The sequence below is a fragment of the Ornithorhynchus anatinus genome, chromosome 13 (assembly GCF_004115215.2).
Source record: "Ornithorhynchus anatinus isolate Pmale09 chromosome 13, mOrnAna1.pri.v4, whole genome shotgun sequence".
NCBI classification, from domain to species: Eukaryota; Metazoa; Chordata; class Mammalia; order Monotremata; family Ornithorhynchidae; genus Ornithorhynchus; species Ornithorhynchus anatinus.
In genome coordinates, this window is record NC_041740.1 from 3,008,330 (window position 1) to 3,035,458 (window position 27,129).

At 58.6% G+C, this 27,129-nt stretch overlaps 3 protein-coding genes across 7 annotated transcripts; 2 read left to right on the plus strand and 1 right to left on the minus strand.

The window, feature by feature from the left end:
- The first annotated feature begins 1,126 nt into the window (after positions 1-1,126).
- LRRC61 (leucine rich repeat containing 61) lies at positions 1,127-5,581 on the plus strand. 2 transcript variants are annotated; one of them, XM_029077590.2, is made up of 2 exons: positions 1,127-1,338; positions 4,554-5,581. In XM_029077590.2, exon 2 carries the CDS (start codon positions 4,591-4,593, stop codon positions 5,401-5,403), a length of 813 nt encoding a protein of 270 aa, XP_028933423.1. In that variant the 5' UTR covers positions 1,127-1,338; positions 4,554-4,590; the 3' UTR covers positions 5,404-5,581. The 2 variants fall into 2 exon arrangements, with proteins under 2 accessions (XP_028933423.1, XP_028933424.1); XM_029077591.2 differs by having other exon boundaries at positions 1,314-1,326.
- Positions 5,582-5,851: 270 nt separating this feature from the next.
- RARRES2 (retinoic acid receptor responder 2) lies at positions 5,852-26,848 on the minus strand. 4 transcript variants are annotated; one of them, XM_029077597.2, is made up of 7 exons: positions 26,665-26,848; positions 13,549-13,644; positions 8,935-9,154; positions 8,166-8,270; positions 7,232-7,330; positions 6,608-6,735; positions 5,852-6,026 (listed from the first exon to the last, which is right to left on the minus strand). In XM_029077597.2, exons 3-6 carry the CDS (start codon positions 9,121-9,123, stop codon positions 6,619-6,621), a joined length of 510 nt encoding a protein of 169 aa, XP_028933430.1. In that variant the 5' UTR covers positions 9,124-9,154; positions 13,549-13,644; positions 26,665-26,848; the 3' UTR covers positions 5,852-6,026; positions 6,608-6,618. The 4 variants fall into 4 exon arrangements, with proteins under 4 accessions (XP_028933430.1, XP_028933427.1, XP_028933428.1 ...); XM_029077594.2 differs by lacking the exon at positions 13,549-13,644; XM_029077595.2 differs by lacking the exons at positions 13,549-13,644; positions 26,665-26,848 and adding an exon at positions 9,975-10,070.
- Positions 17,355-23,604, plus strand: REPIN1 (replication initiator 1). Its single transcript, XM_029078096.1, has 3 exons — positions 17,355-17,396; positions 18,076-18,195; positions 20,961-23,604. The coding sequence occupies exons 2-3, from the start codon at positions 18,171-18,173 to the stop codon at positions 22,472-22,474; spliced, it is 1,539 nt and encodes a 512-aa protein (XP_028933929.1). The 5' UTR covers positions 17,355-17,396; positions 18,076-18,170; the 3' UTR covers positions 22,475-23,604.
- Positions 26,849-27,129: the final 281 nt, after the last annotated feature.

Sequence of the window (27,129 nt, forward strand, 5' to 3'; positions counted from 1 at the left end):
TTATATAATTAGGCAGCCGGCGGCTAGGACAGGGATTCCCAAAAAAAACAGCTGAGGCTCGTGTGTCCCGCCCCCTTCCTCCACCGGCCCGCCCCCACCCCAAGCACACAGCTGCGCTTGCCTTGCTAGAGGGCCTCACCGAAACTGGGGCAAGCTGCTTAGCTTTCCCGGTCACCATCTTCCAAATCTTGCGTTCGGCCTCTCTCCTGTCCCTCAGCCGGGGGCTTAGCTTTGTTCAATCAGTCGATCGAGTCATATTTATTGAGCACCTACTGTGTGCAGAGCACTGTACTAAGTTCGGGAGAGTCCAACACAAGAGGATTGGTAGTAGTCGTCGGGTCGGTGGTTGACTTCAGGACATCTTTACAACTGCATGGCTAATGTGGGGGGCTGGGATGGGTTCTCCAGTTCCTTGGGGTGAGGCAGAGGGGCTCAGGAGCCGGGGGGCTAAAGGAGACAGGGGCGGGACGAGGGGGTGCGTTGAGTGAGACGGGTGAGACGTGAGGGAGCGCAAAGCGGGGCTCGGGGACAGGGTGGGACGAGAGAGCGCGCGCTAAGTGAAACCGGGGCAGCGTGCTGACATAAGGGAGGGGCCGTGGGGCTTTGGGAAGATGGGCTAATAATAATAATAATAATTATGGTATTAAGCGCTTACCATGTGCTGAGCACTGTTCTAAGCACTGGGGTAGACGCGGGGTAAACAGATTGTCCCACGTGGGGCTCACCATTTTTTCATCCCCATTTTTACAGATGAGGTCACTGAGGCACAGAGAGATGAAGTGACCTGCCCAAGGTCACACAGCAGACAAGTGGCAGAGTTGGGATTCGAGCCACGACCTCTGACTCCCAAGCCCGGGCTCTTTCTACTAAGCCACAATGCTTCTGTAGGTAGGGTTAGTCTGGGAGGGCTTCAGAGAGGAGGTAGTCTTAATTTTTTGTTTGTTTCAAGTAAGGATTTTAGCAAAGAAGAGCGGGTAGGGCGGGAGGTTTTTTGATCAGATTGGGGAGAGGGTCCGATCGGGGGTAAGGGGGGAGGCCGAGCCGGTTCGCCTAGACTCTCGGGGCTGGGAGGAGGGGCGGGGGGGGGGGGTGTTCCCAGAACCTCGGAGTGGGGAGAGGGTCCCCCGCTTTAAATCGGCCACCTGTTGACCGAGAGTGGACGCCTTCCTAACGGCCCTCCCGCCGCCTCTGGCCCTTTAACTGGTCTTGGGGATGGAGGGGCGGGGCCGAGCGGCCCCTCGTAGCCATGGCAACCAGGCCCCGTCTGCCGGGGGGACCAAGGAAGATGCTCGGCCGGAGCCGAGGCCCCTGAGGGTGACCCTGAAGGTGACCCTGAAGGTGAGAGGGCCGGGGCGAGCCGGGGAGGGACAGTGGCCCCGGGTGGGTTCGGCAGCCCCCCATCTCGGACCTCGGGACCCCCGAGGTCGCCGGGTGCGTGGACGTGGCGAAGGGAAGGGATTGGGGAGACCCGACCTCCTCCACCCCCCGACCTCCTCCCCCCAGCCCTTACCCTTCAGACCACTCCGACTCATGTAGGCCTTGGGGGGGCGGGGGGGCTGCTCCGAGAAACCCGGACCGCCCCCCACTCCCAGCCCCAGCGTCCCCGCGAGGAGCCATCTCAGCGGAGAACAGGCCCAGGGAAGACCAGAGATGAGTTAAAATAATAATAAAGAAGAAGGATGGCGAAACGACAGTTCGGAGGAAGGATGAGGATTTGGGCTTTCCCGGCCTGGAGAGAAGGGAAGAGGGCGGGGAACTAAGATCCGGGGCTCCTATTGGGCTTTATTTCCTGACTGCCTTCCGTCCCCTCCTTCGCTTGTCCCCCTGTTCAGGGCTTATTATCATTAATGATAATAATAATCGTATTTATTGAGCTCTCGCCGTGTGCAAAGCACTCTACTAAGCAGTTGGGAGAGTACAATATAACATCAAACGCATTCCGTGCCCACCACGAGCTCACAGGCCCGGACAAGATGAGACAAGTCTCTATTCAGAGCTTTAACCCTCTCCCTCCAGGGGAAGGGGTGGGTTTCTGGGCCAGATACTCCTACCTTCAAAGACCTTTTTTAAAAATGGTATTTTATTAAGCGCTTACTATGTGCCGGGCGCTGTACTAAGCGCTGGGGAAATCGAAATCAATCAGGTTGGACAAGGTCCGTGTCCCACATGGGGCTCGCGGTTTTAATCCTCATTTTACGGATGAGGAAACTGGGCTCGGGGAAGTTGAGGGACGTGCTCAAGGTCACCCAGCAGATAAGATTAGGGAAGCAGCGAGGCTCAGTGGAAAGAGTCAGAGGTCGTGAGTTCGACTCCCGGCTCTGCCACTTGTCAGCTGTGTGACTGTGGGCGAGTCACTTCACTTCTCTGGGCCTCGGTGACCTCATCTGTAAAATGGGGATTAACCGTGAGCCTCACGTGGGACGACCCGATTACCCTGCCTCTCCCCCAGCGCTTAGAACGTAGTAAGCGCTTAACAAATACCAATATTATCATTCTTAAGTGGCGGAGGTGGGATTCCAACCCAGATCCTCTGCCTCCCGAGCTGTACTGTTTCCAGTAAAGCATGGCTGCTAATCTTAGTCTGGGCTTTCTCCCGGTGGCTCAAGGGTCAGTGCGACCTCCACGGAAGCGGTGGACTTTCCCCTTTAAGTAGCCCCAGAGGCCGGAGGGGTGGAAAAGAAAAACAATTGGCTAAACTCGGAGATCCTACATTGATTCCCCAACCGTTTCGAAAGGGGGCAAGATGTTTTGCCAGAGGATAACTCACCCTTTAAACGCGCCCAATAGGTACGGGAGGAGTCGATTGCTTTGGCCTCCAGCCCGGTTGCCAGGGATCGGGGAAAGTGGCCAGCCAGGTTAGGGAGGAGCGGGCCCCCAGGGCCTAAGAGAAGCAACGTGGGCTAGCGGATAGAGTCCGGGCCTGGGAGTCAGAGATACCTGGGATCTAACCACCACTCCGCCCCTTCTCCGGGCCTCGGTTCCCTCGTCTGCAAAATGGGGATTAAGACTGTGAGCCCCCTGTTCAACCTGATTATCTTTACCCCAGCGCTTGAAACAGTGCCTAACACATGCCATTAAAAAAAAAAAAGATTGACCGTTCGCAAACTGGATTCCTTTCCCCGTATCCTCACTGTCCCCGGTCTCATTCATTCATTCATTCATTCATTCATTCATTCATTCATTCATTCATTCATTCATTCAATAGTATTTATTGAGCGCTTACTATGTGCAGAGCACTGGACTAAGCGCGTGGAGTGGACAAATCGGTAACAGAGACAGTCCCTGCCCTTTTGACGGGCTTACGGTCTAATCGGGGGAGACGGACAGACAAGAACAATAGCAATAAAGGGGTCGAAGACCTCCCGGCGGAGACCCCCCCCCCCGATGCCTTCCCTTTCATTCACTCATTCAATCAATCGTATTTATTGAGCGCTTACTGCGTGCGAAGCACTGTACTATGTGCGTGTAAAATCCAATACAGCAATGAAGAGAGACAATCCCTGCCCACAACGGGTTTACCGTCTAGAGGGCTTAATTACGGTATCTGCTTAAGCGCTTACTACTGTGTGCCAAGCACCGTTCTAAGCCCTGGGGTAGATCCAAGGTCATCAGGTGGTCCCACGTGGGGCTCACAGTCTTCATCTCCATTTTACAGATGAGGTAACTGAGGCACAGAGAAGTTAAATTGAGCAGCAGAGTGGCTCAGTGGAAAGAGCACGGCCTTGGGAGTCAGAGGTCGTGGATTCTAGTCCCGGCTCTGCCGCCGGTCAGCTGGGTGACTTGGACAAGTCACTTAACTTCTCGGTGCCTCAGTTACGTCATCTGTAAAATGGGGATGAAGACTGTGAGCCTGTCGTGGGGCAACCTGATGACCCTGTATCTACTCCAGAGCTTAGAACGGCGCTTGGCACATAGTAAGCACTTAACAAATACCAACATTATTATTATTATTATTATTCTCTGGGCCTCGGTGACTTCATCTATCAAATGGGGATTAAGTCTGTGAGCCCCACCTGATGACCTCTCATGGGACAACCTGATCACCTTGCCTCCCCGCCAGGGCTTAACACCTACCATCATCATCATCATCATTATTATTATTCTATCTACCCCAGCGCTTAGAAGAGTGCTCGGCACATAGTAAGTGCTTAACAAATGCCATCATTATTATTAAGCGGCTTGCCCAAGGTCACCCAGCAGACCAGTGGCGGAGCGGAGATCAGAACCCAGGTCCTCTCCCTCCCAAGCCCGGGCTCTTTCCACTAAGCCACTGTGTTTCCTGTCTTCCTTCCCTGCTTCTGGGGGTCAGAGGTCATGGGTTCTAATCCCGTCTCCGCCGCTTGTCAGCTGTGTGACTTGGGGCGAGTCGCTTCACTGCTCTGTGCCTCAGTTCCCTCATCTCTAAAATGGGGATGGAGACTGGGACACGTCCACGTGGGACATCCTGATCACCTTGCCTTCCCCCCCACCCCCAGCGCTTAGAGCAGTGCTTTGCACGTAGTAAGCGCTTAATGAACGCCACTGTTATCATTATCATTCCTCTTCTCGCTCAGGGACCCGCTGCGAGGCGCTGAGTCCGCGGGCCCGGCCATGGAAGCTCGCGGGGAGCAGGACGGTGGCCAGGCCGGGGGCCAGGAGGGCGACGCGGGGCAGGTGACGGCGCAGCTGCTGAAGGAGCGCACGGGCGAGTTCGCCCTGGACTCCATCCTGCTGCTGAAGCTGCGGGGCCTGGGGCTGACCGAGCTGGGCTGCCTGGGCGACTGCACCGCCCTGGAGTGGCTGGACCTGTCCGGCAACGCCCTGACCCACCTGGCCCCGCTGGCCGGCCTGCGCCAGTTGGCCGTGCTCAACGTGTCGGCCAACCGGCTGGTCGGGCTGGACCCGCTGGCCTCCTGCGACAACCTGCAGAGCCTCAACGCCGCGGGCAACCAGCTGGCCGGACTGGGCCGGCTGCAGTGCCTGGCGGGCCTGCGGCGACTGGAGCGACTGCGCCTCCGAGACCCGGTGGCCCGGCTCACCAACCCCCTGTGCGCCAGCCCCGCTTACCGGGGGGCCGTCGGGGACCTGCTGCCCGGCCTCAAGGTCATCGACGGGGAGCGGGTGTCCGGCCGAGGCAGTGACCTCTACCAGCTCTGTCGCGACCTGGACAGTTCCCTGCGCCGGGGGGGCCCCGGGCCCGGGGATGCGGCCCCCGGGGTGGTCCAGCCCTGGGTGGAGCCGGGCTACTGGGAGGTGCGGGCCGGCCGGCGCGGGGCCATCTCCATCCTGGACGAGGCCTGTCGCCAGTTTCGGGATGCGCTGCGGGAGTGCCGAGAGCTGGCCCGCACGGCCGACGAGACCCTGGCCCGGGCCGAGCGGGCCCTCACACCCCGAGGGGACACCCCCTCCTCCTTCGTCTTCTGACCTCCCCGCCCCCAGCCCCCCGGGACCCTGGCGCCTCCACCCCGGGCACTGCCACTGACCCGACCTCCCCTCCCTGGCCTTCCGTGGCTTCTCCGCGCTGGACATTTTCCGGTTCTGTCCCGGCCCGCCGGGCCCGGTGGGATTTCTAAGCAATAAAGCCCCCGCGCCTTGGACCACCTCCTGGGCCTCCGCCTGCTGCCCCATCCCCCCTCAGGCCCCCGCACCCAGCCAGTTGACCTCCTCGACCCTCAAGGGGGTGCGGTGCCCACTCGCGGGAAGGGTTAGCTCAGAGCCGGGGGGGAGGGGGCTGAGGAAGCAGGGTCTCCTCCCCGACACCCCCAGTTCTCCCATCACCTCCTGCCACCTCCACTCCGGGTGGAGATGGGGAGCCGCAGCCCCAGCCTCGATTCCCACCCCCTTGCAAAGAAGTCAGCCGAGGACTGGGGCGTAGGGTCCGGGCAGTTTATTGTGGGGTGGAAGGGGGAGGCGGGGAGAAACTGGGGGGGGAAAGGGGAGATCGGGGAAGGGAAAGGTCGTGGCAGAGCAGCGCAGGTGGGCATCCGGGGGAGACGGGAGCCCGGACCTCACTCGAGACCTCGAAGGCGAACGGAGGGAGGCGGCACCTTGGGCAAAGAGGGCAGTTGCAGTTGAGGTTAACTGAAATTCCAATCCCAGGTCCCCCCAACACTGAAGCTGAAGCTGTCACCTGGCCCCAAGCGGAAGAGGGGGTGACCAGCCAAAGGAGGATCCGAAAGAAGGGGGATCCCCTCCCTGGCTTCTTCCTTAGGGATTCGCATCGCTCAATACCAAAAGAGGCACCAGTTGAGTCTCGCCCCCTCCTCACCATGGTACAGCTTCAGCCTGGCCCCCTCCCAGCCGGATACACTCTCAGCCGGCCCCTCCCCCCGTTACACACTCAGCCGACCCCCTCCCCCCCCCCAAATACCCCCTCAGCTGGTCCCCTCCCCCTTCAAGTCTCCCTAATACCCTCAGAAAGGAACCAGTGGTCATCAGGGTCCTGTCTCCCTTCATCTCCCCGCCCCAGGATACGGCTCCCCTGGGCGGGCTCCGTCCCAGCCCCCTCGTCCCGGCCTCCCCGCCCTCCCCACGTCGGCACCCCCCACCCCATCCTGCCGCTGGCCCAGCGGCTCTCCTCCCTCCCGCCCTCCGGCCTCGCCCTCCCCCCTCGCCCTCCCCCTCTGACCTGGGTGGGCCTCAGGAGCGGGGCAATGCCCGGGAGAAGGCAAACTGGCCAGGGAAGTAATAGTTGCTTGGGCTCTCGCCGGCCTGCTCCACCATGCTGCACTGCTTCTCCCACTGCTCCTCCAGGTCCTGATAATAGTGATAATAATAATAGTCTTTGTTAAGCACTTACTATGCCTCAAGTACCGTTCTAAGCCCTGGGGTGAATTCAACTAATCAGGTTGGACACAGTCGGTCCCACGGGGGGCTCACGGTCTTAATCCCCATTTGACAGATGAGGTCACTGAGGCCCAGAGAAGTGACGTGACTTGACCAGGGTCACGCAGCAGACGAGTGGCAGAGTAGAGTTTAGAACCCAGGTCCTTCAGATTCGCAGGGCCGGGCTCTATCCCCTAGGCCACGCTGCTCAACACCCACCTCATGGGCTGGGCCTGCTGGGGCAGACCTTCCCCGTCGGGCCGGGTAGGAAACCTCCTCCAGCTCAGCGTGTGCACCCCGCTCCCGGAGGGCCTTCTCAGGCCCCCTTCCTCCCCACCCTGGACCCGGCCCCCATCAGCCTCACCTCTCACCCCAGTCCCTCTGCCTGAGGGTTCCCAACTGCCCCTCCACCCCTCCCCTGAGTCACCTTGCGTCCGTTAGGAGAATCCATGGGGCAGTGAACCATCCGTTTCAGGACCTGGTCCTTGGAGTCAAACTTGAAACAGGCCTGGCAAATCCGCTTCCGCTGGAAGGGCCGAGGCGGGGGCGCTGCTGGTTACGGCCCTGGCACGGGCCCAGCCATCGGGGTAGGGGACACGGGGGGAACGGGACAGGCCGGGGGGCAGCGGCTGGGGCAGGAGAGCTGACCTCGGCACCTACCGCTTTCCTCGCTCCGGGAGAGGTCAGAGATCTCTGCCGTCCGGGTAGACTCTCGCGGCCCCCACAACCGACCCTCGAGGCCCAGCCAGGCCTCAGAGGCACCAAAAACTTCCCCCTCCTTGGGTGGCCGAGGGGGAAGCAACGAAACGGGATGACCTTCCCGCTTTACAAACCCTTTCTCCTCTCCGCACAACTAGAGAGAGCTCTCCCTCTCCTCCCTTCCTCGCTTCGTGCCCAGACACATCAGCCCCTTTTGCCCCCGAGGAAGATACCGGGGCCGAGGCTGAATCTCCCCACCCCCCTACCCCCACCTCCAGATTGCCTTGTCTCCCCACTTCCACCCCACCGAACAGGGTGAAGCTGCTTCAGTCTGGGCAAAGGCAGTTAGGGAAGGAACCTACTGGGAAACAATAATAATAATTGAGGTATTTGTTACTATGTGCCAAGCACTGTATTAACCGCTGGGGAAGATACAAGGTCATCAGCTCCCACGCGGGGCTCGCATTCTAAGCAGGAGGGAGCATGGCTATCGAATCCCCATTTTGCAGATGAGGGAACTGAGGCCCGGAGAAGTTAAGGGACTTGCCCCAGATCCCACACCAGGTTCATGGCGGAGCCGGGATTAGAACCCAGATCCTCTGACTCTCGGGCCCCGGGATCTTTCCCCTAAGCCAAGCTACTTCTCCGGGACAGGGCCTCACCCCATTGGGCTTGAGCTTGCAGTCCGAGTTCCTCCATTCCCGCTTCGGGCAACTCGTCTGCTGAAGTCGAAACTGCAGCTTCACGAAGGTCCCCGCTGAGAACTCCTGCCCAGACACACAACGCAAGGGTAGAGGCAGATGGACAGAAAGACGGACAGTGGGGAGGAGGTGGGCAAGGAGACTGACCTAGCAGGGGAGGTGGGAAGACCTCCCCCGTTTAGACTGCGAGCCCGTCATCGGGCAGGGATCGTCTGTTGCCAGATTGTACATTCCAAGCTCTCAGTACGGTGCTCTGCACATAGTAAGCGCTCAATAAATACTACTGAATGAATGAATGAAAAGACGGGCGGACCGGGAGTAGGCCCGAAAAGGGCCCTGGTCCCTTATCCGCTCCTGACCTTGGGTCGGCCATCTTTTCCCAGAAGTCACGGGGGCCAGGGGCTCTGGCCCAGGAATTTTGGGAAGAGCGAAGGGTGGGCCCACCGGTCGGGGGGCGGGTGGGAACCTTGGAGATCCGAGGCAGAGCTTCCCGGACCCCATTCTGGTGGAGGGAAATGGAGGCAACGAGCGAGGTGGTTTAACGGAAGGTCAAAGCCAAATAGGGACCCCAGATGGAGGCCTCTAACAAAAGCCCTTTCGAGAAGCCCCCTCTCCTCAGCCCTTCCGGGGCAGGAGCCCTGGGGTCGCTGACCCTCGGCCCACCCCCGCCTGGGCTCGGGGGGAGGACCCCCCTCCCCGACCCCCCATCCCGGTCACCCTTCACATTCACCAGGTCGGAGGCGCTTAGCAATTGGATATTCTTGAACGCCCATTGCACAGGGGGGTGTTTGTGGAAGTCCTCCAAGGCCAGCTGCAGCCCCCGGAGCCGGGGGCCTGACAACTCCTCTTCGGCGGCCCCCGCAGGACCCGCACCCAGGGCTGCCAACAGCAAGACCAGCTGGAACAGCAGCTTCCTCATCTCGAAGGGTACCACGGCGCTGGGCGGGCTCCTGGGCGGGGGCGGGGAGAGAATTCCCCCCAGTTGAGAACCACGTCCCCCTCCCCGACTCCGGGCTCTTCCCCAGACCCCAGGCTTCCGATGGCAGAGTAGCCCCTCGACCCCTCACTCCCAATTCCCCCGCCTTCAGTTGCACCCACACCCCCCCCCCCCGCCCTCGGGAGTCAGCTTGGGGTCCTGCTTTCTCAGAGGAATCTGAGTCTCCCTCTCCCCTCCCTCCTCTCTCCCCTCCCCTCCCTACTCCCCCGACCCCCCGCCCCATCAGTCCCTGGCACCGAGACCGACCAGTCGGGGGAGGGAAGCTGAGGGGGCGGCGCGGGCTGGAGGAGGAATAGTTTCTAGAGGACGTAAACACACCGGAGGGACTGAGCGAGGGAAGGCCCAGTCACTTAACCCCTGGGGCGCTGGTGGCCGCCACAGCCCCTCCATCCTGGACCTCCCCCCCAGTCACCCCCAAAACCCCTCTCCCTCCCCCTTCCCGTTGTCCCCTTTAGCGGCTGTTCCCCCTCTCACTTTCCCTCCTCCCTGGGGCTATCCACCACCTGCCCTTACCCCTACTCTCCCCTCCCCTCCCTTCCCCCAAGGCCAGGAGGTTCTGTGGGGGAGAGCTGGAAAGCTTCAGGGAGATGGATGGCCATTTCTGGGGGGAGGAGGGGATGGCACCCCCCCCGCCCCCCGACACACCACACACAGGTCCTCAACCCAGTCCCCAGAGAATCCAAAAAGTCCAGGCTCTGGACCGCGGCAAAAGTGACTCTGGTCCCGAGGCGGCCCCTACTCCTCCCTCTCTTCCCAGTTGGCCCATCACCTGCCTCCTGTCGCCCCAGAGATCTCTCTGCTAGCAAGCGGCTCCCTGCTGCGTCTTCTCCGGCCCCGGCCTAGCGTCTCCCCAGCTCCTCCCCTGCCTCAGCCTCCCCCCCACCCCATCTCCTCCCTCCCTTCCCTCCGCCCTCCCAGCCCAGGGACGTGCCCCGACCCTTGCTGTTGCCTGGAACGGTCTCCCCAGTGTCCCCCCACCCCCACCCCCACCCACCCTCCCCAGTCTCCGCCTCTACTCGAAGAGAAGTCATCCAGCTGGGCAGCCCCCAGTTCTCCTGCCCAGTCCGGCTAAGAGGGGGTCCTTGCTTTGCGCCAGAGAAACGATCCTCAAGCCCCTCCTTCTTGGCGCCTGCCAAGCTAAAGCCTCGGCCTCCCAGGGAGGGCCGGCTTCCTCTCCTTCGGCTCGCCTCCCCTCTCCCCCCCCCCACGGCCTCCCCAGAGGTCATCTCATCCATCCCCCTGCCTCCGGGCCCGGCTGTCCCTTTCCCAGTCAGGCCAGGTGTGAACAGCCCGCGCCTTGAGGAAGTTTTCTAGGGGATCTAACTTGGAAGCTGCTGCGCAGTGACCATTCTCTTCCTCTGCTCTCGGTGAGACGGAGAGATGGCCGCCCCGGTTTCTAAACCGTGAAATATCTTCCTCTGTCTCCCCTCGGCCTTCCCTTCTCCAGGCTGGACGACCCCAGATCCTCACCCCTCCTCAGGGACCCTGAAGTCCCGGGACGCCCCGTCCCAAGGGAACAGCCAGGGTCATCCTGGCTGAACTCCCTGTCCTCTGTCACAACCGCATTTCTCCTCCAAGAGGATTTTTTTTTTCCTGATTCATTTCTTCTCAGGTTTTTTGCCCTCAGCTGTCGCTTCAGCCCTCCTGCTTCACCTCTGCGGATGGCTTCTCATTCATTCAGTCGTATTTATTGAGCACTTACTGTGTGCAGAGCTCTGTCCTAAGCACTTGGGAGAGTATATCATCGTAAACAGACATGTTCCCTGCACAACAAGCTAACAGTCCTATGAAGCACTTTTGTGTATATCTTCTACTCCTAATCACTTGAGCACCAGTTCATCTCCTTATCCCCTTATCCTTTTTCTCCTACAAGTAGGACATTTTAGCGCCTCTCTCCCCCGTTAGACTAAATTCTTAGAGGGCAGGGTTCTTGTCTACTAACTTTATTGTACTCTCTCAAGTGTTCAGGACGGTGTTCTGCACCTAACTGAGGGCGTCTCTCGAGGCTAAAATCTGGGTCCCCTTCTCAGTTGATACTCTCGAGGTGCTTCTGCTCCCCATATCCTCCCAAGCGCTTAAGTACAGTGCTCTACATATAATAAGCGCTCAATAAATACCACTGATTGATGGCTTCAACCACCACCTCGACACAAATCTAAAACCAACTCTGTAGATCTGACTGCGTTGACAATCTCGCATTTCCTCCTGCTTCCAGGACAACTCTACGCCGTTGTTCCGTTGGTCCCTCAAATTCAACATGTCCAAAGTTGAACACCCCATCTTCCCTCCCAAATCCCCTCCTCGACCCAACTTTCCCTACACGATTCACCCCACCACCATCCTCCCTGATCATCGAGCCCGCAGCTACGGCATCATCCTTGCCTGCTTCCTCTCTTTCAACCCACATTTTTGGTCTGTTGCCAAATCTTGTTGGCTCCTTTTCCACAATATTTCCAGGATCCGCCCCTTCCTCCCCACCCACCCCCCCATCCAAATGATCACCACACTGACCTAGGCACTTGTGTAACAGCCTGGAGTAGTGGCTAGAGCACAGATCTGGGAGTCAGAAGGTCATGGATTCTAATCCCAGCTCCCCCACTTGTCTGCTGTTGGGCAAGTCACTTCACTTCTCTGTCCCTCAGTAACCTCATCTGTAAAATGGGGATTGAGACTGTGAGCCCTACATGGGACAGGGTCTGTGTCCAACTTGATTTGTTTGTATTCACCCCAGTGCTTAGTACAGTGCCTGGCACGTAGTAAGAGCTTAAAAATACTATCATCATTATTATTATTATATCCCAGTTCTGCTATGACATCAGCCTCCTCTCTGACCTCTTGTGTGTTCACCTATCTTCACTCTGCCGCCTGGATCATTTTTATAAAACGTCATCCTTCGTACATCTTCCTCCTCCTCAAAAACCTTCAGTGGTTACCTGTCCCTGTCTGTGTTAAACCAAGAGAGACGGCAGGGATGAGGGCAAGGGAGAGGAGTCCCTGTTTGTACCGGGACCCTTCCAACAGCTGGATACCTTCTCCCCTTTTCTCCATTAGCATCAGGCCCTTTCCCTAAGCCCTCATTTTCCCCTCCCTTCTGCATCGCCCTTGCATCTGGATTTGCTCCTCTATTCACCCCATCCCTCAGCCCCGCAGCATTCATATCCCTACCCGTATTTTATGGATTTATATTCATACCCGCTTCCCCTTCTACTTCTTCCACTTCTCTGTGCCTCAGTTACCTCATCTGTAAAAAGGGGATTATCTGTGAGCCTCACGTGGGACAACCTGATTAGCCTGTATCTCCCCCAGCGCTTAGAACAGTGCACCGCACGTAGTAAGCGCTTAACAGATACCAACATTATTATTCTAGACTGTGAGTTCACAGTGGACAGAGCACGGGCCTGCGAGTCAGAAGGTCACAGGTTCTAATCCCCGCTCTGCCACTTCTCTGCTGGGTGACCTTGAGCAAGTCACTTCGCTTCTCTGGGCCTCAGTGACCTCAACTGGAAAATGAAGATTGAGACTGTAAGACCCATGCGGGACAGGGACCGGGTCCGACCCGAGTTGCTTGTATCTACTCCAGCGATTAGTACAGTGCCTGGCCTTCATTCATTCAATAGTATCTATTGAGCGCTTACCGTGTGCAGAGCACTGTACTCACTGTGCAGTTCGGCAACAGATAGAGACGATCCCTGCCCAGTGACGGGTTTCCGGTCTAATCTTAGTCTTACAGCCTGGCACAGAGTAAGCGCTTAAAAAATACCCTAATCATCATTATTATCATCGTGGGCAGGGAACGTGTCTCCCAACTCTGTTATACCGTCTCTCCCGAAAGCTCAGCACAGTGCTCTGCACACAGTAAACGCTCGATCAATGTGATTGATGGGTGGAGTGATCGATCGATCGATTGAAATCACCCATCCCTCTATTTCCAGTCCTAACCAGGTCCCCCGGTCCCTTCCCTCGGGGGGAGAAATGCGGCCGGCATCTCTCGAGGACCTTGGCGGTCCAGGGAGGGAGTCCGGCGAGTGGGAGCCCGGGAACCAAGTCCCGAGAGGGGCGAGTTCCGGAGGTGCGGCCCCGCCTCGCTGTCCTGCCCTGGCCATGGTCCTGACGGCTTCACGGTTCTCCGCGGGGACCCGGAGAATCCACGCCCACCCGAATCCATCCCCCTCCCCTCCTCGGTCCCCAGGGCTCAAGGCCTCAGGACCCAGGATCTCACTCCCCTCCTGCCAGAGCTGAGGGCAGCTCACCCTGGACTCGTCCTCCTCCCCCGAGCAGACCAAGAGAAGATAGGCTCCGACTGGAGCGGGAGGGAGTGAGGTTAGACACCCGGAAGAACTTCCTGACCTGGAGACCGGTAAGACTCCCCTCCTCGATCCCCAGGGCTCGGCAGCTCAGGATCCTGGCTCTTACTCCCCTCCTTCCAGACCTGGGCTCGTTCTCCTGGCCCGAGAAAAGACCGAGATAGGCTCAGACTGGAACGGGGGGGATTGAGGTTAGACACCCGGAAGAACTTCCTGACCTGGAGACCAGTAAGACTCCCCTCCTCGATCCCCAGGGCTCGGCAGCTCAGGACCCTGGGTCTTACTCCCCTCCTTCCAGACCTGGGCTCGTTCTCCTGGCCTGAGAAAAGACCAAGATCGGCTAACAATAATAATAATGATAATGTTGGCATTTGTTAAGCGCTTACTGTGAGCAGAGCACTGTTCTAAGCGCTGGGGTAGACACAGGGGAATCAGGTTGTCCCACGTGGGGCTCACAGTCTTAATCCCCATTTTACAGATGAGGTAACTGAGGCCCAGAGAAGTGAAGTGACTCGCCCACGGTCACACAGCTGACAAGTGGCAGAGCCGGGATTCGAACCCATAACCTCTGACTCCAAAGCCCGTGCTCTTTCCACCGAGCCACGCTGCTTCTCAGGCTCAGACTGGAGCGGGAGGGATTGAGGTTAGACACCCGGAAGAACTTCCTGACCTGGAGACCGGTAAGACCCCCCCTCCTCGATCCCCAGGGCTCGGCAGCTCAGGACCCTGGGTCTTACTCCCCTCCTTCCAGACCTGGGCTCGTTCTCCTGGCCCGAGAAAAGACCGAGATAGGCTCAGACTGGAGCGGGAGGGATTGAGGTTAGACATCAGGAAGAACTTCCCTAGCTGGAGAGGTAGGGGACCCCAGAATGGATGAGCTACGGAGGTTGTGGGAAATCACCTGTGGAGGGCTTTGAAGAGAGGAGCGACCCCCGACTGTCTGAAGTAAAGGAGTTAGTCCTTCCTGGTGGCAGGGCAAAAATCAGTGGTATTTATTGAGTGCTTACTAGGTGCAGAGCACTGTACTAAACTCTTGGGCAAGTACGACGCAGCAGAATTAGCAGACACGTTCCCCGCCCATAACGACCTTACAGTCTAGAGGGAAGTCGTTTCAGTTCTCAGTGCCTCTTTCCTCATCTGAAAAATAAATTACCTGTTTTTCCGCTCTAATTGACTGTGAGCCCTGGGTGAGGCAGAGACGGCCAGATCTGATTACGTTGTATTTATTCCAGCGCTAAGCACATAGTAAGTGCTTAGCGTCATTAGAAGGGAGGAGGGAAGTTATGGGGGCGGGGGGGTGGGGTGCCTCAGTGTCCAACTGTAACAAATGTGTGTGTGTGTGTGAGAGAGAGAGCAGTTGGGGTGGGAGGGCTGGGCTCTCTGGAATGTTCACTCATTCAGTCGTATTTATTGAGCGCCTTCTGTGTGCGGGGCACTGTACTAAACGCTTGGAAGAGCACCACGCAACAATAAAAGGACGCATTCCCTGCCCACAACGAGCTGACAGTCTAGTGGGGGAGACGGACATGTGTGTAGAACAGGGATAAAGACACTAACGGGGCAGGCCGGGGGCTGAGCTCGGATTTGGGAATGCGTGCACGATGCATCCCAATTAATATGCGAATACATATAGCAATTCCACCCCCCAGGCCCTGTTTACCCGGGAGCCGCAGCCCCGGTGGCCAAGATTTCAGCTTCGAGTCCTCCCGGCATCTCGCCCCCCACCCACCCCCTGGCACCCAGGTCCCCCCCCCCACCCCGGGTATGGCAGGCGGCACAGGATCTGATCCTCTGCAGCTCCCGTAGTCACATGGCGTTGGGCTTATGCTGCGGGAGGGAGGGAGAAGAAGGAGGAGGAGGAGGAGGAGGAGGAGAGGGAAAGGAGAGAGGGACGGGCCCGGCGGCTGCAAGCCTGAGCCCGTTGCTGCTGGCTTGGGTGAGGGGAGGCCCACCGGGTGCCAGGGGGTTTGTGTGCATGTGGGTGGGGGGTGGGGATGTGTGTGCTCGGGGGAGGGTTGGGGGGGCTTCGACGGTGGGTGTCCCTGGGCCTCGACGGTGGCAGGGAGAGGGTACCGGTACGTGCAGGCGGAGGTGTGAGAAGGACGACATTATCTGGCCGGGAGAGCGCACAGAGAAAGACGCGCTCGGGGGGTGCAGGGGGGAGGGAGGCCTCTGGATGGTGGTTGGGGGGGGGAGTGTGGGCACCCAGAGGTTTGTGCTCGCAGGGGACTGTGTGGTCGTGCACATCTCCTCCGTGTGCGTGGGCGGCCGGGCGGGAAGAAGGGGTGGGATTTGCAGAGTGTGCCCCTGCTTGCTGCAAAACCCTGGATTTGGGCCCTGCTGGAAGCCCCCCTCCTCTCCCCTCCTTCGTGTCCCGGGCTGCTCCTCTCCCCATTCTGCACCCCCTCCCCGCACACACACGCACACTCCGCCGTCCTGACTTGGGGGGTGGGGGGCAGGTTTAGGGGTTTCTGGGTGGAAGCTCGGGGTCGGAGAAATGGAAAAATCCATCCGACTCTCTCACTGGGAATCCCCGGCACAGGAAAGAGGGCGCGGGCAGCGTTGGCTCTGAGCACATACATAGGAGGGTTGTGTGTGTGTACACACACACACACACACACACAGAGAGCAGTGCTTTCCTCACGGACTGCTGTAAGCCCTCCCACACAGACACACACCAGAGCTGTGCAGATACACTCTTACATCCAGAGAGACGGACCCACACAGGCACACACGCACGGTGGCGACCAACAATCACTTATTCATATAGAAAAAAAACAATAAATTCCCACACAAATAGACACCAGAGCTGGGCAGATAGAATCTGACATCCAGAAGGACAGACCACCGCCCCCCGCTCAGCATACACACACAGAAGAGAGCGACATACACGTACACATATAGCAAAAAAAAAACCAAACCCAAAAACTCCTAGACTGAGGTAAACACTTCCACACAAACACAAACCGGCGTTATTCAGGTACACTCCTACATCCAGGGACGCACACACACACACACTAACACACAAACACACGCTGGGGAACAATCTGCACTTACACATTTAGTAAAAGAAACCAAAAACTCCCATAGACAGATGAAAGCGCTTTGGCACAAACCCAAAGCAGCACCGTGCAGTTACACTTTTACATCCAGAGGGATGGAGGACACCCCCCCCCCAACACACACACACACAAGCACATGGTGGGGACCAATATGCACTTATACTTTTAGCAAAAAAAAAGAAAAAAAATCTCAGACTGATGTGATCACTTCTGCACAAAAAGAAACCAAAGCTGTGCAGATACAAGTTTACAACCGAGGGACGTACACACACAGCTGATGCCCATGCCCCTTTCCCTCTCCCCCCTCACCTCCCTGACTCCCCACAGCTGGTCAGAGCAGCCTGGCCGCCGGTCCAGGTGTAAGTCTGAGGGCGAGGGGCTGTTGCTGACATTGCAGGTGCCGTTTGAGGGGGCAAGATTGGTCTCAGGGGGCTCCTCAGGGAGAGGGTGGGCAGGAAATGCCGGGTCTTCCCCACGTTGAGGTGAAGGAGGATCTGGAGCTCAGGCCTCTGGATAGTTTGTATTTCCCTGTCTCCCTGGCACCCAGGCAGCAAATCCTGGCACTCATGTCGTCCCCCTGATCCCGATCGGCAGGACACGGCTCCTGAGATAGGGGGTAGAGTCTGGGACCATTTTTTTTTTTAACGGTATTTGGTAAGTGCATACTGTGTGCCAGGCAATCGCTGGAGTAGACGCAAACTAATCGGGTTTGAAACAGCCCGTGTCCCACAGGGGTCTCACAGTCTTAATCCCTGTCTTGCAGATGAGGTCCAGAGAAGTGAAGTGACTTGCCCAACGGACAAGTGACGGAGCCGGAATTAGAACCGAGGTCCTTCTGACTCCCAGGCCCGGGCTCTTCCCACAAGGCCACGCTGCTTCTCTAAGGATCTGGGAGTAGTTGGGTTGGAGGGAAGGGCCTGGGGAGTGGGGAGGGAGGCCTGGGGAGGTGGAGGAGAGAGATCTGGGGAGGTGGAGGAGAGAGGCTTGGGGAGGTGGAGGAGGGAGACCCGGGGAGGTGGAGGAGGTAGGCCCGAGGAGGTGGAGGAGGTAGGCCTGAGGAGGTGGAGGAGGTAGGCCCGAGGAGGTGGAGGAGGGAGACCCGGGGAGGTGGAGGAGGGAGGCCTGGGGAGGTGGAGGAGGGAGATCCGAGGAGGTGGAGGAGGGAGATCCGAGGAGGTGGAGGAGGGAGATGGAGAAGGGAGGCCCAGGGAGGTGGAGAAGGGAGGCCCGGGGAGGTGGAGAAGGGAGGCCCGGGGAGGTGGAGAAGGGAGGCCCGGGGAGGTGGTGGAGAGAGGCCCGGGGAGGTGAAGGAGGGAGGCCCGGGGAGGTGGAGGAGAGAGGCCCGGGGAGGTGGAGGAGAGAGGCCCGGGGAGGTGGTGGAGAGAGGCCCGGAGAGGTGGTGGAGAGAGGCCCGGGGAGGTGAAGGAGGGAGGCCCGGGGAGGTGGAGGAGGGAGACCTGGGGCGGGTCTCTGATGCCCTGGGCTCGGCCCGTGTTCCTTCCTTGCAGGGACCCCGCTTTCCAGAGAGAAGGCTGTGGCGCACCTGCACAGAGGGGAGAAGCCGTGCAGCAGCGGACTTGTCCTGGCCACCGGCGGCGGGGGAATGGCGGCGTACTGTGGCACCATGAGTGAGCGCATGTCCCCGGGCCAGGCCCGGAGTGGGGGCTCTGCAGGAGGCCTTTCCTGGTTGGGGAGGGGAAGGGACTGCGTCCTTTTCCAGAGCCGAAACTGGATGGAGGCAGGGGCTTTCCACCCGCTCCCCTAATCATTCATCCATCCGTTCATTCGGTCGTATTTATTAATCGCTTACCGTGTACGGAGCACTGTACCGAGTGCTTGAGAAAGAACAACAGAACGATAAACGATGACATCCTCTGCCCAGAAAGAGCTCACTGTCTGGGGGCGGGGGGAGGAGACAGACATCAGTACAAATAAAATAAAAATCAAATTAAAGATATATACGTAAATGCTGAGGGGCTAGGGGTGGTGGGGAAGAGGAAACAGAGCGAGTCAGGGCGACACAGAAGGGAGTGGGAGAGGAGGAAATATTAATAATAATAATGTTGGTATTTGTTAAGCGCTTACTGTGTGCAGAGCACTGTTCTAAGCGCTGGGGTAGATGCCGGGTAATCAGGTGGCCCCACGTGAGGCTCACAGTCTTAATCCCCATTTTACAGATGAGGTCACTGAGGCACAAAGAAGTTGAGTGACTTGCCCACAGTCACACAGCTGACAAGTGGCAGGGCCAGGATTAGAGCCCATGCCCTCTGACTCCCAAGCCCGGGTTCTTTCCACTGAGCGACGCTGCTTCCTGTGGAAAAGCGGGGCTTAGTCTGGGAAGGCCTCTTGGAGGAGATGGACCTTCAATAAGGCTTTCAAATGAGGGGGAGTTATGGCTGGGGCACAGCCTCCTGCCTTTCTCCTCTCCCATCTCTGGGACAGAGTGAGGGTGGAGTGGGGAAACTGAGGCCCAGAGGGGACAGGACCCGGAGCATCCAAAGGGGCCAGGCCAGGACTAGAAGAAAGAGGGTGCAGCTGCAGCAAGAGGGATTTGGGTCGGACAGTGAGCATTGTAGAACAGCACAAGGTTAATGATTGGGTGAGGAAGCCTTTAACAGGCACCATTTCAACCCCGGGGGTAGAGCAGCCCAGCCTGGTTGAGGGCTGAGGGGATAGGGGGCAGTTAGGCTAGACATTTTTTTAAAATGGTATTTGTAAGGGCTTACTGTGTGCCAAGTACTGTACTAAGCGCTGGGGTAGATGCGAGCTCATCGGGTTGGGCACAGTCTGTGTCCCACATGGGCCTCGCAATCTCAATCCCCATTTTCTCAATCGATCGTATTTATTGAGTGCTTACGGTGTGGGAGAATACAATATGACGGGCAACCTAATGGATAGAGCGCGGGCCTGGGAGTCGGAAGGACCCGGGTTCTAATCCCTGCCCCACCAGTCGCGTGACTTCTCTGTGCCTCAGTTCCCTCCTCTGCAAAATGGGGATTAAGATCACGAGCCCCGTGTGGGACAGGAACTGCGTCCAACCTGACTAGCTTGCATCGATCCCAGCGCTTAGTCCAGTGCCTGGCACATAGTAAATGCTCAACAAACGCCCCAATTATAATTATAATGGTAAGCCCCTAACAACGACTATATATATGTATATATATTTATACAAACACGCACTCACCCACACCCACACCCACAAACCCACACCCCACTCTGACAGAGTAGGTGCTGGGATGGATAAGAGAGGCCCTTGGTAGTAATGATGATAAGAATAATGATGGTATTTTTTAAGCGCTTAACTATATGCCAGGCACCGTACTAAGCACTGGGATAGGTACAGGTTAGTCAGGTTGGTCCCCATTTCCCAGATGAGGTAAGTGAGGCACGGAGGAGCGACTTGTCCAGGATCACCCAGCAGACAGGTGGTGGAGCCGGGATCATTCATTCATTCAATCGTATTTATCGAGCGCTTACTGTGGGCAGAGCACTGTACTAAGCGCTGGGAAAGTACAATTTGGCAATAAAGAGAGACGGTCCCTGCCCAAACCGGGCTTACAGTCTAGAAGGGGGACGACGGACATTAAAACAAGTAAGCGGGCATCGATATGAATAAACAGAATCATGGCTATATACATAAGTGCTGTCGGGCGCGGGGTTGGGGGAGCAAAGGGAGTGAGTGAAGGAGGGGGAGCTGAGGAAAAGGAGGACTTAGTCCGGGAAAGCCTCTCGGCGGAGGTGAGCCTTCAGTAGGGCTTTGAAGGGGGGAAGAGTGATTGCTCGGAGGATTTGAGGAGTGAGGGCATTCCAGGTCAGGGATAGGACGTGGGCCAGGGGTCGACGACGGGACAGGAGAGAAGGAGGCCCAGTGAGGAGGTGAGCGGCAGCAGAGGGGCGGAGTGTGCGGGCTGGGCTGGAGACGGAGAGAAAGCAGGTGAGGTGAGAAGGGACAAGATGAGGGAAAGCTTTGAAGCCAATAGTGAGGAGTTTTGTTTGTTCGTTAAACGCTTAATCATGCGCCAGGCACCGTACTAAGCCCCGGAATAGGTCCAAGTTAATGAGGTCGGACAGAGTCCCTGTCCCACCTAGGGCTCGCACCCTTAATTCATTCATTTATTCATTGGATAGTATTTATTGAGCCCTTGCTATGTGCAGAGCACTGTATTAAGCGCTTGGAACGTACAATTCGGCAACAGATAGAGACGATCCCTGCCCAGTGACGGGCTCGCAGTCTCATCCGAGGTAAGTGAGGCACAGAGAGGCGACTCGTCCAGGGTCGCCCAGCGGACAAGTGGCGGAGCGGGGCCGAGGATCCAGGTCCTTCTGAGTCCCGGGCCGCCAGGCCACGCAGGCTTTGGGTCACCGGGGAATCTCTCTCTCTTTTTCTTTCCAGGCTCGGAGGGTCGCGGTCCTGAGCCCCCGCAGGAGGACGGCGACCCCGGCGACCCCGTGAGGCCTCGGCCGCGTGCGGGGCGGGGTCTCCGGCGAGCGCGTCGCGCGGGAGCGGGGACGTCCTGCCGGTGCGTGCGGTGCGGGAGGCGGTTCCCCGGGCGGGCGGCCCTGCGTGTCCACGCCCGGCGACGCCACGGGCGACGGCGCCCGGTCCTGGGCTGCCCCGAGTGCGGGCGGCGGTTCAGCCACGCGCCCTTCCTGGCCCTCCACCGGCGGGCGCACGTGGAGGGCGGCCAGCTCACCTGCCAACGGTGCGGGCGAGACTTCCCGCACTGGGCCGCCCTGGCGCTGCACGAGAGGAGCCACGCGGGGCCGCAGCTCTTCGCCTGCACCGACTGCGAGCGCTGCTTCGCCCACCGGCGCCAGCTCGTGGCCCACCAGCGGTGCCACCCGCCCACCCCGCGCCGCTTCATCTGCGGCGGCTGCGGGCAGAGCTTCGCCTGGTGGGCCGAGCTGGTGGCCCACAAGAGGGTCCACGCGCCCGGGCCTCGCCCCCGGGGTCGCCCGGCCCTGGGCGCCGCCCCGGGCCCACCGGGGGCCGAGGACCGGCCCTTCCAGTGCGCCCGCTGCGAGAAGCGCTTCCGCCACAAGCCCAACCTCATCGCCCACCAGCGGGTCCACACGGGCGAGCGGCCGCACCAGTGCCCCGACTGCGGGAAGCGCTTCGGCAACAAGCCCTACCTGACGTCCCACCGACGGATCCACACGGGCGAGAAGCCCTACGCCTGCCCGGAGTGCCAGCGCCGGTTCCGCCACAAGCCCAACCTGCTGTCCCACCGGAAGATCCACCAGCGGGACCGGCCCTTCCCCTGCCCGGCCTGCGGCAAGCGCTTCAGCCACCGGACCCACCTGCTGGCCCACCAGCGGGCCCACCCGGGCCCGGACGGGCCCTTCCCCGGCCCCCCGTGCCCCGAGAGCTTCGGCCGCCAGCGCTCCCCGCGCGCCCGCCAGAGGCCTCACGCCGCCCAGCAGGGCGCCCGGCGCTCGGCCCAGGACGCCGACGCGGCCGCCCGCCCGCGGGCCCGCCCGGCCGAGCGCCCCTTCCCCTGCCCCGACTGCGGCCGCCGCTTCGCCCAGAAGAGCCGCCTGGCCGCCCACCGGCAGGAACACACCGAGGAGCGCCCCTTCCAGTGCCCCGACTGCGGCAAGGCCTTCCGCCACAAGCCCTACCTGGTGGCCCACCGCCGCATCCACACCGGCGAGCGCCCCTTCCGCTGCCCGGACTGCGGCAAGGGCTTCAGCCAGAAGTCCAACCTGGTGTCCCACCGCCGGGTCCACACCGGCGAGAAGCCCTACCCCTGCCCCGACTGCGGCCGCCGCTTCAGCCAGAAGTCCAATCTCATCACCCACCGCAAGAGCCACAGCGGCGAGCGGCCCTACTCCTGCGCCCACTGCGGCGAGCGCTTCGGCTACAAGCAGAAGTACCTGGCTCACCAGAAGAAGCACGCCCCCTGAAGAGGGGGGGGCGTCCGACCCCCGACGGCCCCGCCCCTCATTCCCCCCCACTGCCCCGACCCCGATTCCGCCCGTTCTCTTCTCTTCTCCCCTCCCGAGCGCTTCGTACAGTGCTCCGTGCGTAGCGATGATAATTGTGGCGTTGGTTAAAGCCCTTACTGGGTGCCGGGCGCGGTGCTCCGCACGTAGTGATGATAATTGCGGTATCCCTTAAAGCCCTTACTGGGGGCCGGCCACCGGACGCCGCACGTAGTGATAATAGTCGGGGTATCTGTTAAGCGCCCGTTAGGTGCCGGGCGCTGGACTCATCACGTAGTGATAATAGTCGGGGTATCTGTTAAGCGTTCACGACGTACCAGGCTCTGGACTAAGTGCGGGGTGGTTACAAGCAAATCGGATTGGACACGGTCCCCGTCCCCCGTGGGGCTGGCCGTCTTAATCCCACCTTTTCCGGACGAGGGACCCGAGGCTCCGTGAGGTGACTCGTCCGAGGCCACGCGGCAGGCAAGCGGCGGAGCCGGGATTAGAACCCGTGACCTTCCGACTCCCGGGCCCGGGCTTTATCCGCTACGCCCTGCTGCTCCTCAGGCGCCCGATGAATACCATCCATTGGTTGAGCCCGGGCCCCTACACAGCGAGCTCGCCGTGGGCGGGGATTGCCACTCTTTTTCGCTCTATTATACTCTCCCAAGCGCTCAGTACGGTGCTCTGCGCGCAGGAAGCGCTCAATAAATACGATTGACCGAACGGATGGGACGGGACTGTAGTACGCTCTTTTTCCGGTCCCCCGCACCTGGTCCTTCCCGCAGATCCCGCAGCTACCCCCCACCCCCCCAAAAAAAATCCACGCAGCGTCCTCGCCTCCGGGTCCGGTGGGTGTCTGAGGGGCTAGTTGGTCCCAGAGAAGCCCCCCCGGGGCTGGAGCCTCTTTCTGCCCGGAGCCCCCCGCCCTCCACCTCTCCAGCAGCAGACAGACCCCCCCGCCAACGACCCCCACGACCCCCTCACCAGGCCGCCAGCTACACCCGTGCCCCCCGAGGATGAGGTGGGGATGCGGGGGGTGAAATGTTGGGGAGCGGGGGAAATCTCTGTCAGGTCTGAGGCCTGCGGAATAAAGCTTCGCTTTCAGAGATGTGGCTGAGAGGTCGTCTCTTCACCCTGGGGAAGGATCCCGGAGGAAGGGAGATGGGAGAGAGACAGAGTGTGAGTGTGAGTGTTTGTGTGTGTTGGGGGGTGGGGGAAAAGCCAAGCCCGAGGGAGTAGGGGGGAGTTAAGTCAGCCCTTTTTATGGTATTTGTTAAGCACCTACTCTGTGCCGGGCATTGAATGGCGTATTGGAAAGAGCACGGGCCTGGGAGTCAGAAGGTCATGGATTCTAACCCCGGCTCCACCACCGGTCAGCTGCGTGACCTTGAGCAAGTCACTTCACTTCCTCTGTGCCTCAGTTCCTTCGTCTGTAAAATGGGGATTGAGACCGTGAGCCCCATGCGGGACAGGGACTGGGTCCGACCCGATTTGCTTGCCTCCACCCCGGCACTTAGTTCAGCGCTTGGCACAGAGTAAGCGCTTAACGAATACCGTGATTATTATTGCTAAGCGCCGGGATAGAGAACAGCGCTTGGCACACTGTTAGCACTTAACAGGTACTATAATTATTATTATTAATTTTTATTCATCGGGTTGGACTCGGTCCCCGTCCCACGTAGGGCTCCCAGTCGATCCCTATTTTACAGTTGGGGTAACCGAGGCCCAGCCATCGTGGCTGGCCCCATTTGCTCGTGTCCACCCCGGCGCTTAGTACGGCGTCTGGCACGTAGTAAGCGCCTAACAAATACCGCCGTTATTGTTATCGCTTGGGAGGGGCTGGAGACATCGCACTCTCGATGCTGGATGCAGGCCTTCCTGGAGGCATTGGTGGATCGGATGACCTTTCCGGGCCTCTCATTCGCTGTCATTCAATGGTATTTATTGAGCGCTGACTATGTGCAGAGCACTGTACTAAGGGCTTGGAATGTACAAATTCGGCAACAGATAGAGACGATCCCTGCCCAACGACGGGCTCGCTCACCTCTCCCACACCGGTCACCTTGAGTTCGGGAAGAGGAAGGGAAGTGCAGAAACCGTTCCTAGAGGAGACATCTCGGGGAACCGATAATTCTTGCATGACCTTTTCTGTCCTGCCCAGAGTCCCCTCCTCTCCTCCCACCCCATCCTATTCCCCCGTCCCCCCCTTTTTCTCTCCCTCCCCCTTCTGTCCTTCAATCGATGGTATTGATTGAGCGCTTACAATGTGCTGAACGCTACACTAAGCGCTTGGGAAGGTACGATACAGCCGAAGGGGCAGACAGGTTCCCCGCTCCTAACGACCCTTCCTTCCTGGTGGATCACCACTTCCTCTGCCAGCTGGGAGAGGTTGATCGACGTGGGCGGTTTCCACACGTCAGGATCTCGTTGGGGGTGGGAGGAGGTAAAAACCTGGGGAAAGCCCCGAGAATTCCAGCTCATAGCCCAGAATCCTCGTCTCCTGGAAAGGGCTCCGAGAGGTCATCCGATCCAGCCTCCTGGCCCCGAAGCCCCGCGATTCGATCGTATTTATCGAGCGCTTACTGTGTGCAGAGCGCTGTACTTAAGCGTTTGGGAGAGTACCATCTAAAAGTAAACAGATACATTCCCTGCCCAGGACGAGACCCCGCTGAAATGGATTCCAGCCCCCTGACCTTCCTGTCTCGGAGAAAGATCATGCGAGGCTTTTTTTCCGGGGTGGATTCAGAAACGTTTGCTGTAAGATCTTTTTTTTTTTTATGGTATTTATTAAGCGCTTGCTACGTGTCAGACACTGTACTAAGCGCTGGGGTAGATATAAACTAATCAGGCCTAGGAGTCAGAAGGTCATGAGTTCTAATCCCGGATCGCTTGTCAGCTGCGTGACTGTGGGCAAGTCACTTAACTTCTCTGTGCCTCAGTGACCTCATCTGGAAAATGGGGATTAACTGTGAGCCTCACGTGGGATGACCCGATTACCCTGTATCTACCCCAGTGCTTAGAACAGTGCTCTGCACATAAGTGCTTTACAAATACCAACATTATTATTATTATTATCTGCCACTTATCTGCTATGTGACCTTGGGTGAGGTGACTTCTCTGGGCCCAGTTACTTCCTCTGGAAAAGGGGCATAGAGACTGTTAGTCCCACATAGTCCAACTCCATTTGCGCATATTCACCCCAGTGCTTAATACAGTTCCTGGCACACAGTAAGCGCTCAAAAAATACCACAATCATTATTATTATTAGGCCCAGGCTCTATCCACTAAGCTTGGTCGTTTACCCCGGGATCTTCAGATGAGGACGCGGGGGCTTACCTCGAGGAATTTTGTGTACTAACCATATTATTCTCTCCTAAGTCCTTAGCACAGTGGTCTGACCCAATAAATACTTAATAACTATGATTGATTGATGGATTGATTGGAGGGGTTATAACTTGGGGGAAAAAAAGAGCTATTGGGATAACTTTCTGGACATCTGCCTCTTTCAAGAATCCCTGCGGGAAGGGCACCGGGCCAACTCCACAGAAATCCATACTTAGGATATTGGCGGCGGAGGACATTGGCACACTTGGCGGGGCGATCGGCTAAATTCAGCCGACCGGAACAGGCGCGCCTCGCCCCGGTGTACTCTCTACTACACGAGAAGCAGAGACTGAGTGGAAAGAGCGCGGGCTTGGGAGTCGGACGTCGTGGGTTCTAATCCCCGTTCCGCCGCTCGTCAGCTGGGTGCCTACTGTCTACTTGTTTTGTTGTCTGTCTCCCCCTTCTAGACCGTGAGCCCGTTATTCGGTAGGGATTGTCTCTATCTGGTGCCAAATTGTACTTTCCAAGCGCTTACTACAGTGCTCTGCACACCGCAAGCGCTCAATAAATACTATTGAATGAATGAAAGTGTGACTTTGGGCAAGTCACTTCACTTCTCTGTGCCTCAGTTCCCTCATCTGTCAAATGGGGATGAAGACTGAGAGCCCCACGTGGGACCACCTGATTACCTTGCATTTACCCCAGCGCTTAGAACAGTCCTTGGCACGTAGTAAGCGCTTAAGAAATACCAATATTGTCATTATTATTACTGCGCACACAACTTTTGTCCCTGGGCCTCTAGCTCCAGCAGAGCAATGCCACTTTTCAGAGGAGGTTCCTACCTCAACGTGGGTCCTTCCCACAACAGCGCAGCTTCCCACTCAGCGTGGGCCCTTCCCTCCTCAGCGCGAGTTCCCACCGCGGAGTGTGTCTCTTCCACCTCAGCGTGGGTTCCACGAGGTGCGGGTTTTTGGCCGAAAGGCCCCTCCGGCTCCCCTGGTCCGTCCGTGGGAGCCTCCCCGCAGGCAGTGGCGGGTGACCTTTTCGGTCCAAGGTCCCCGGCCGAGCACGAATCGCCGGCGGCCTGGACGCCGCAGGTCCAGAGGTCAGCTGTGCCCGTGGCCTTGGCTGGCTTGACTCCCCCGCTGCTCCAACCCCAAGCCCACGCAGCTTTCGTTCATCTGCCGGGAAGGCCCGGGGTGCCCTGAAAAGACAAAAACTGCCTACAGAAAGCTTTTTTAATGCTATTTCTTCAGCGCTTACTACTGAAAAAAAAAAGATGGCATTTGTTAAGCGCTTACTATGTG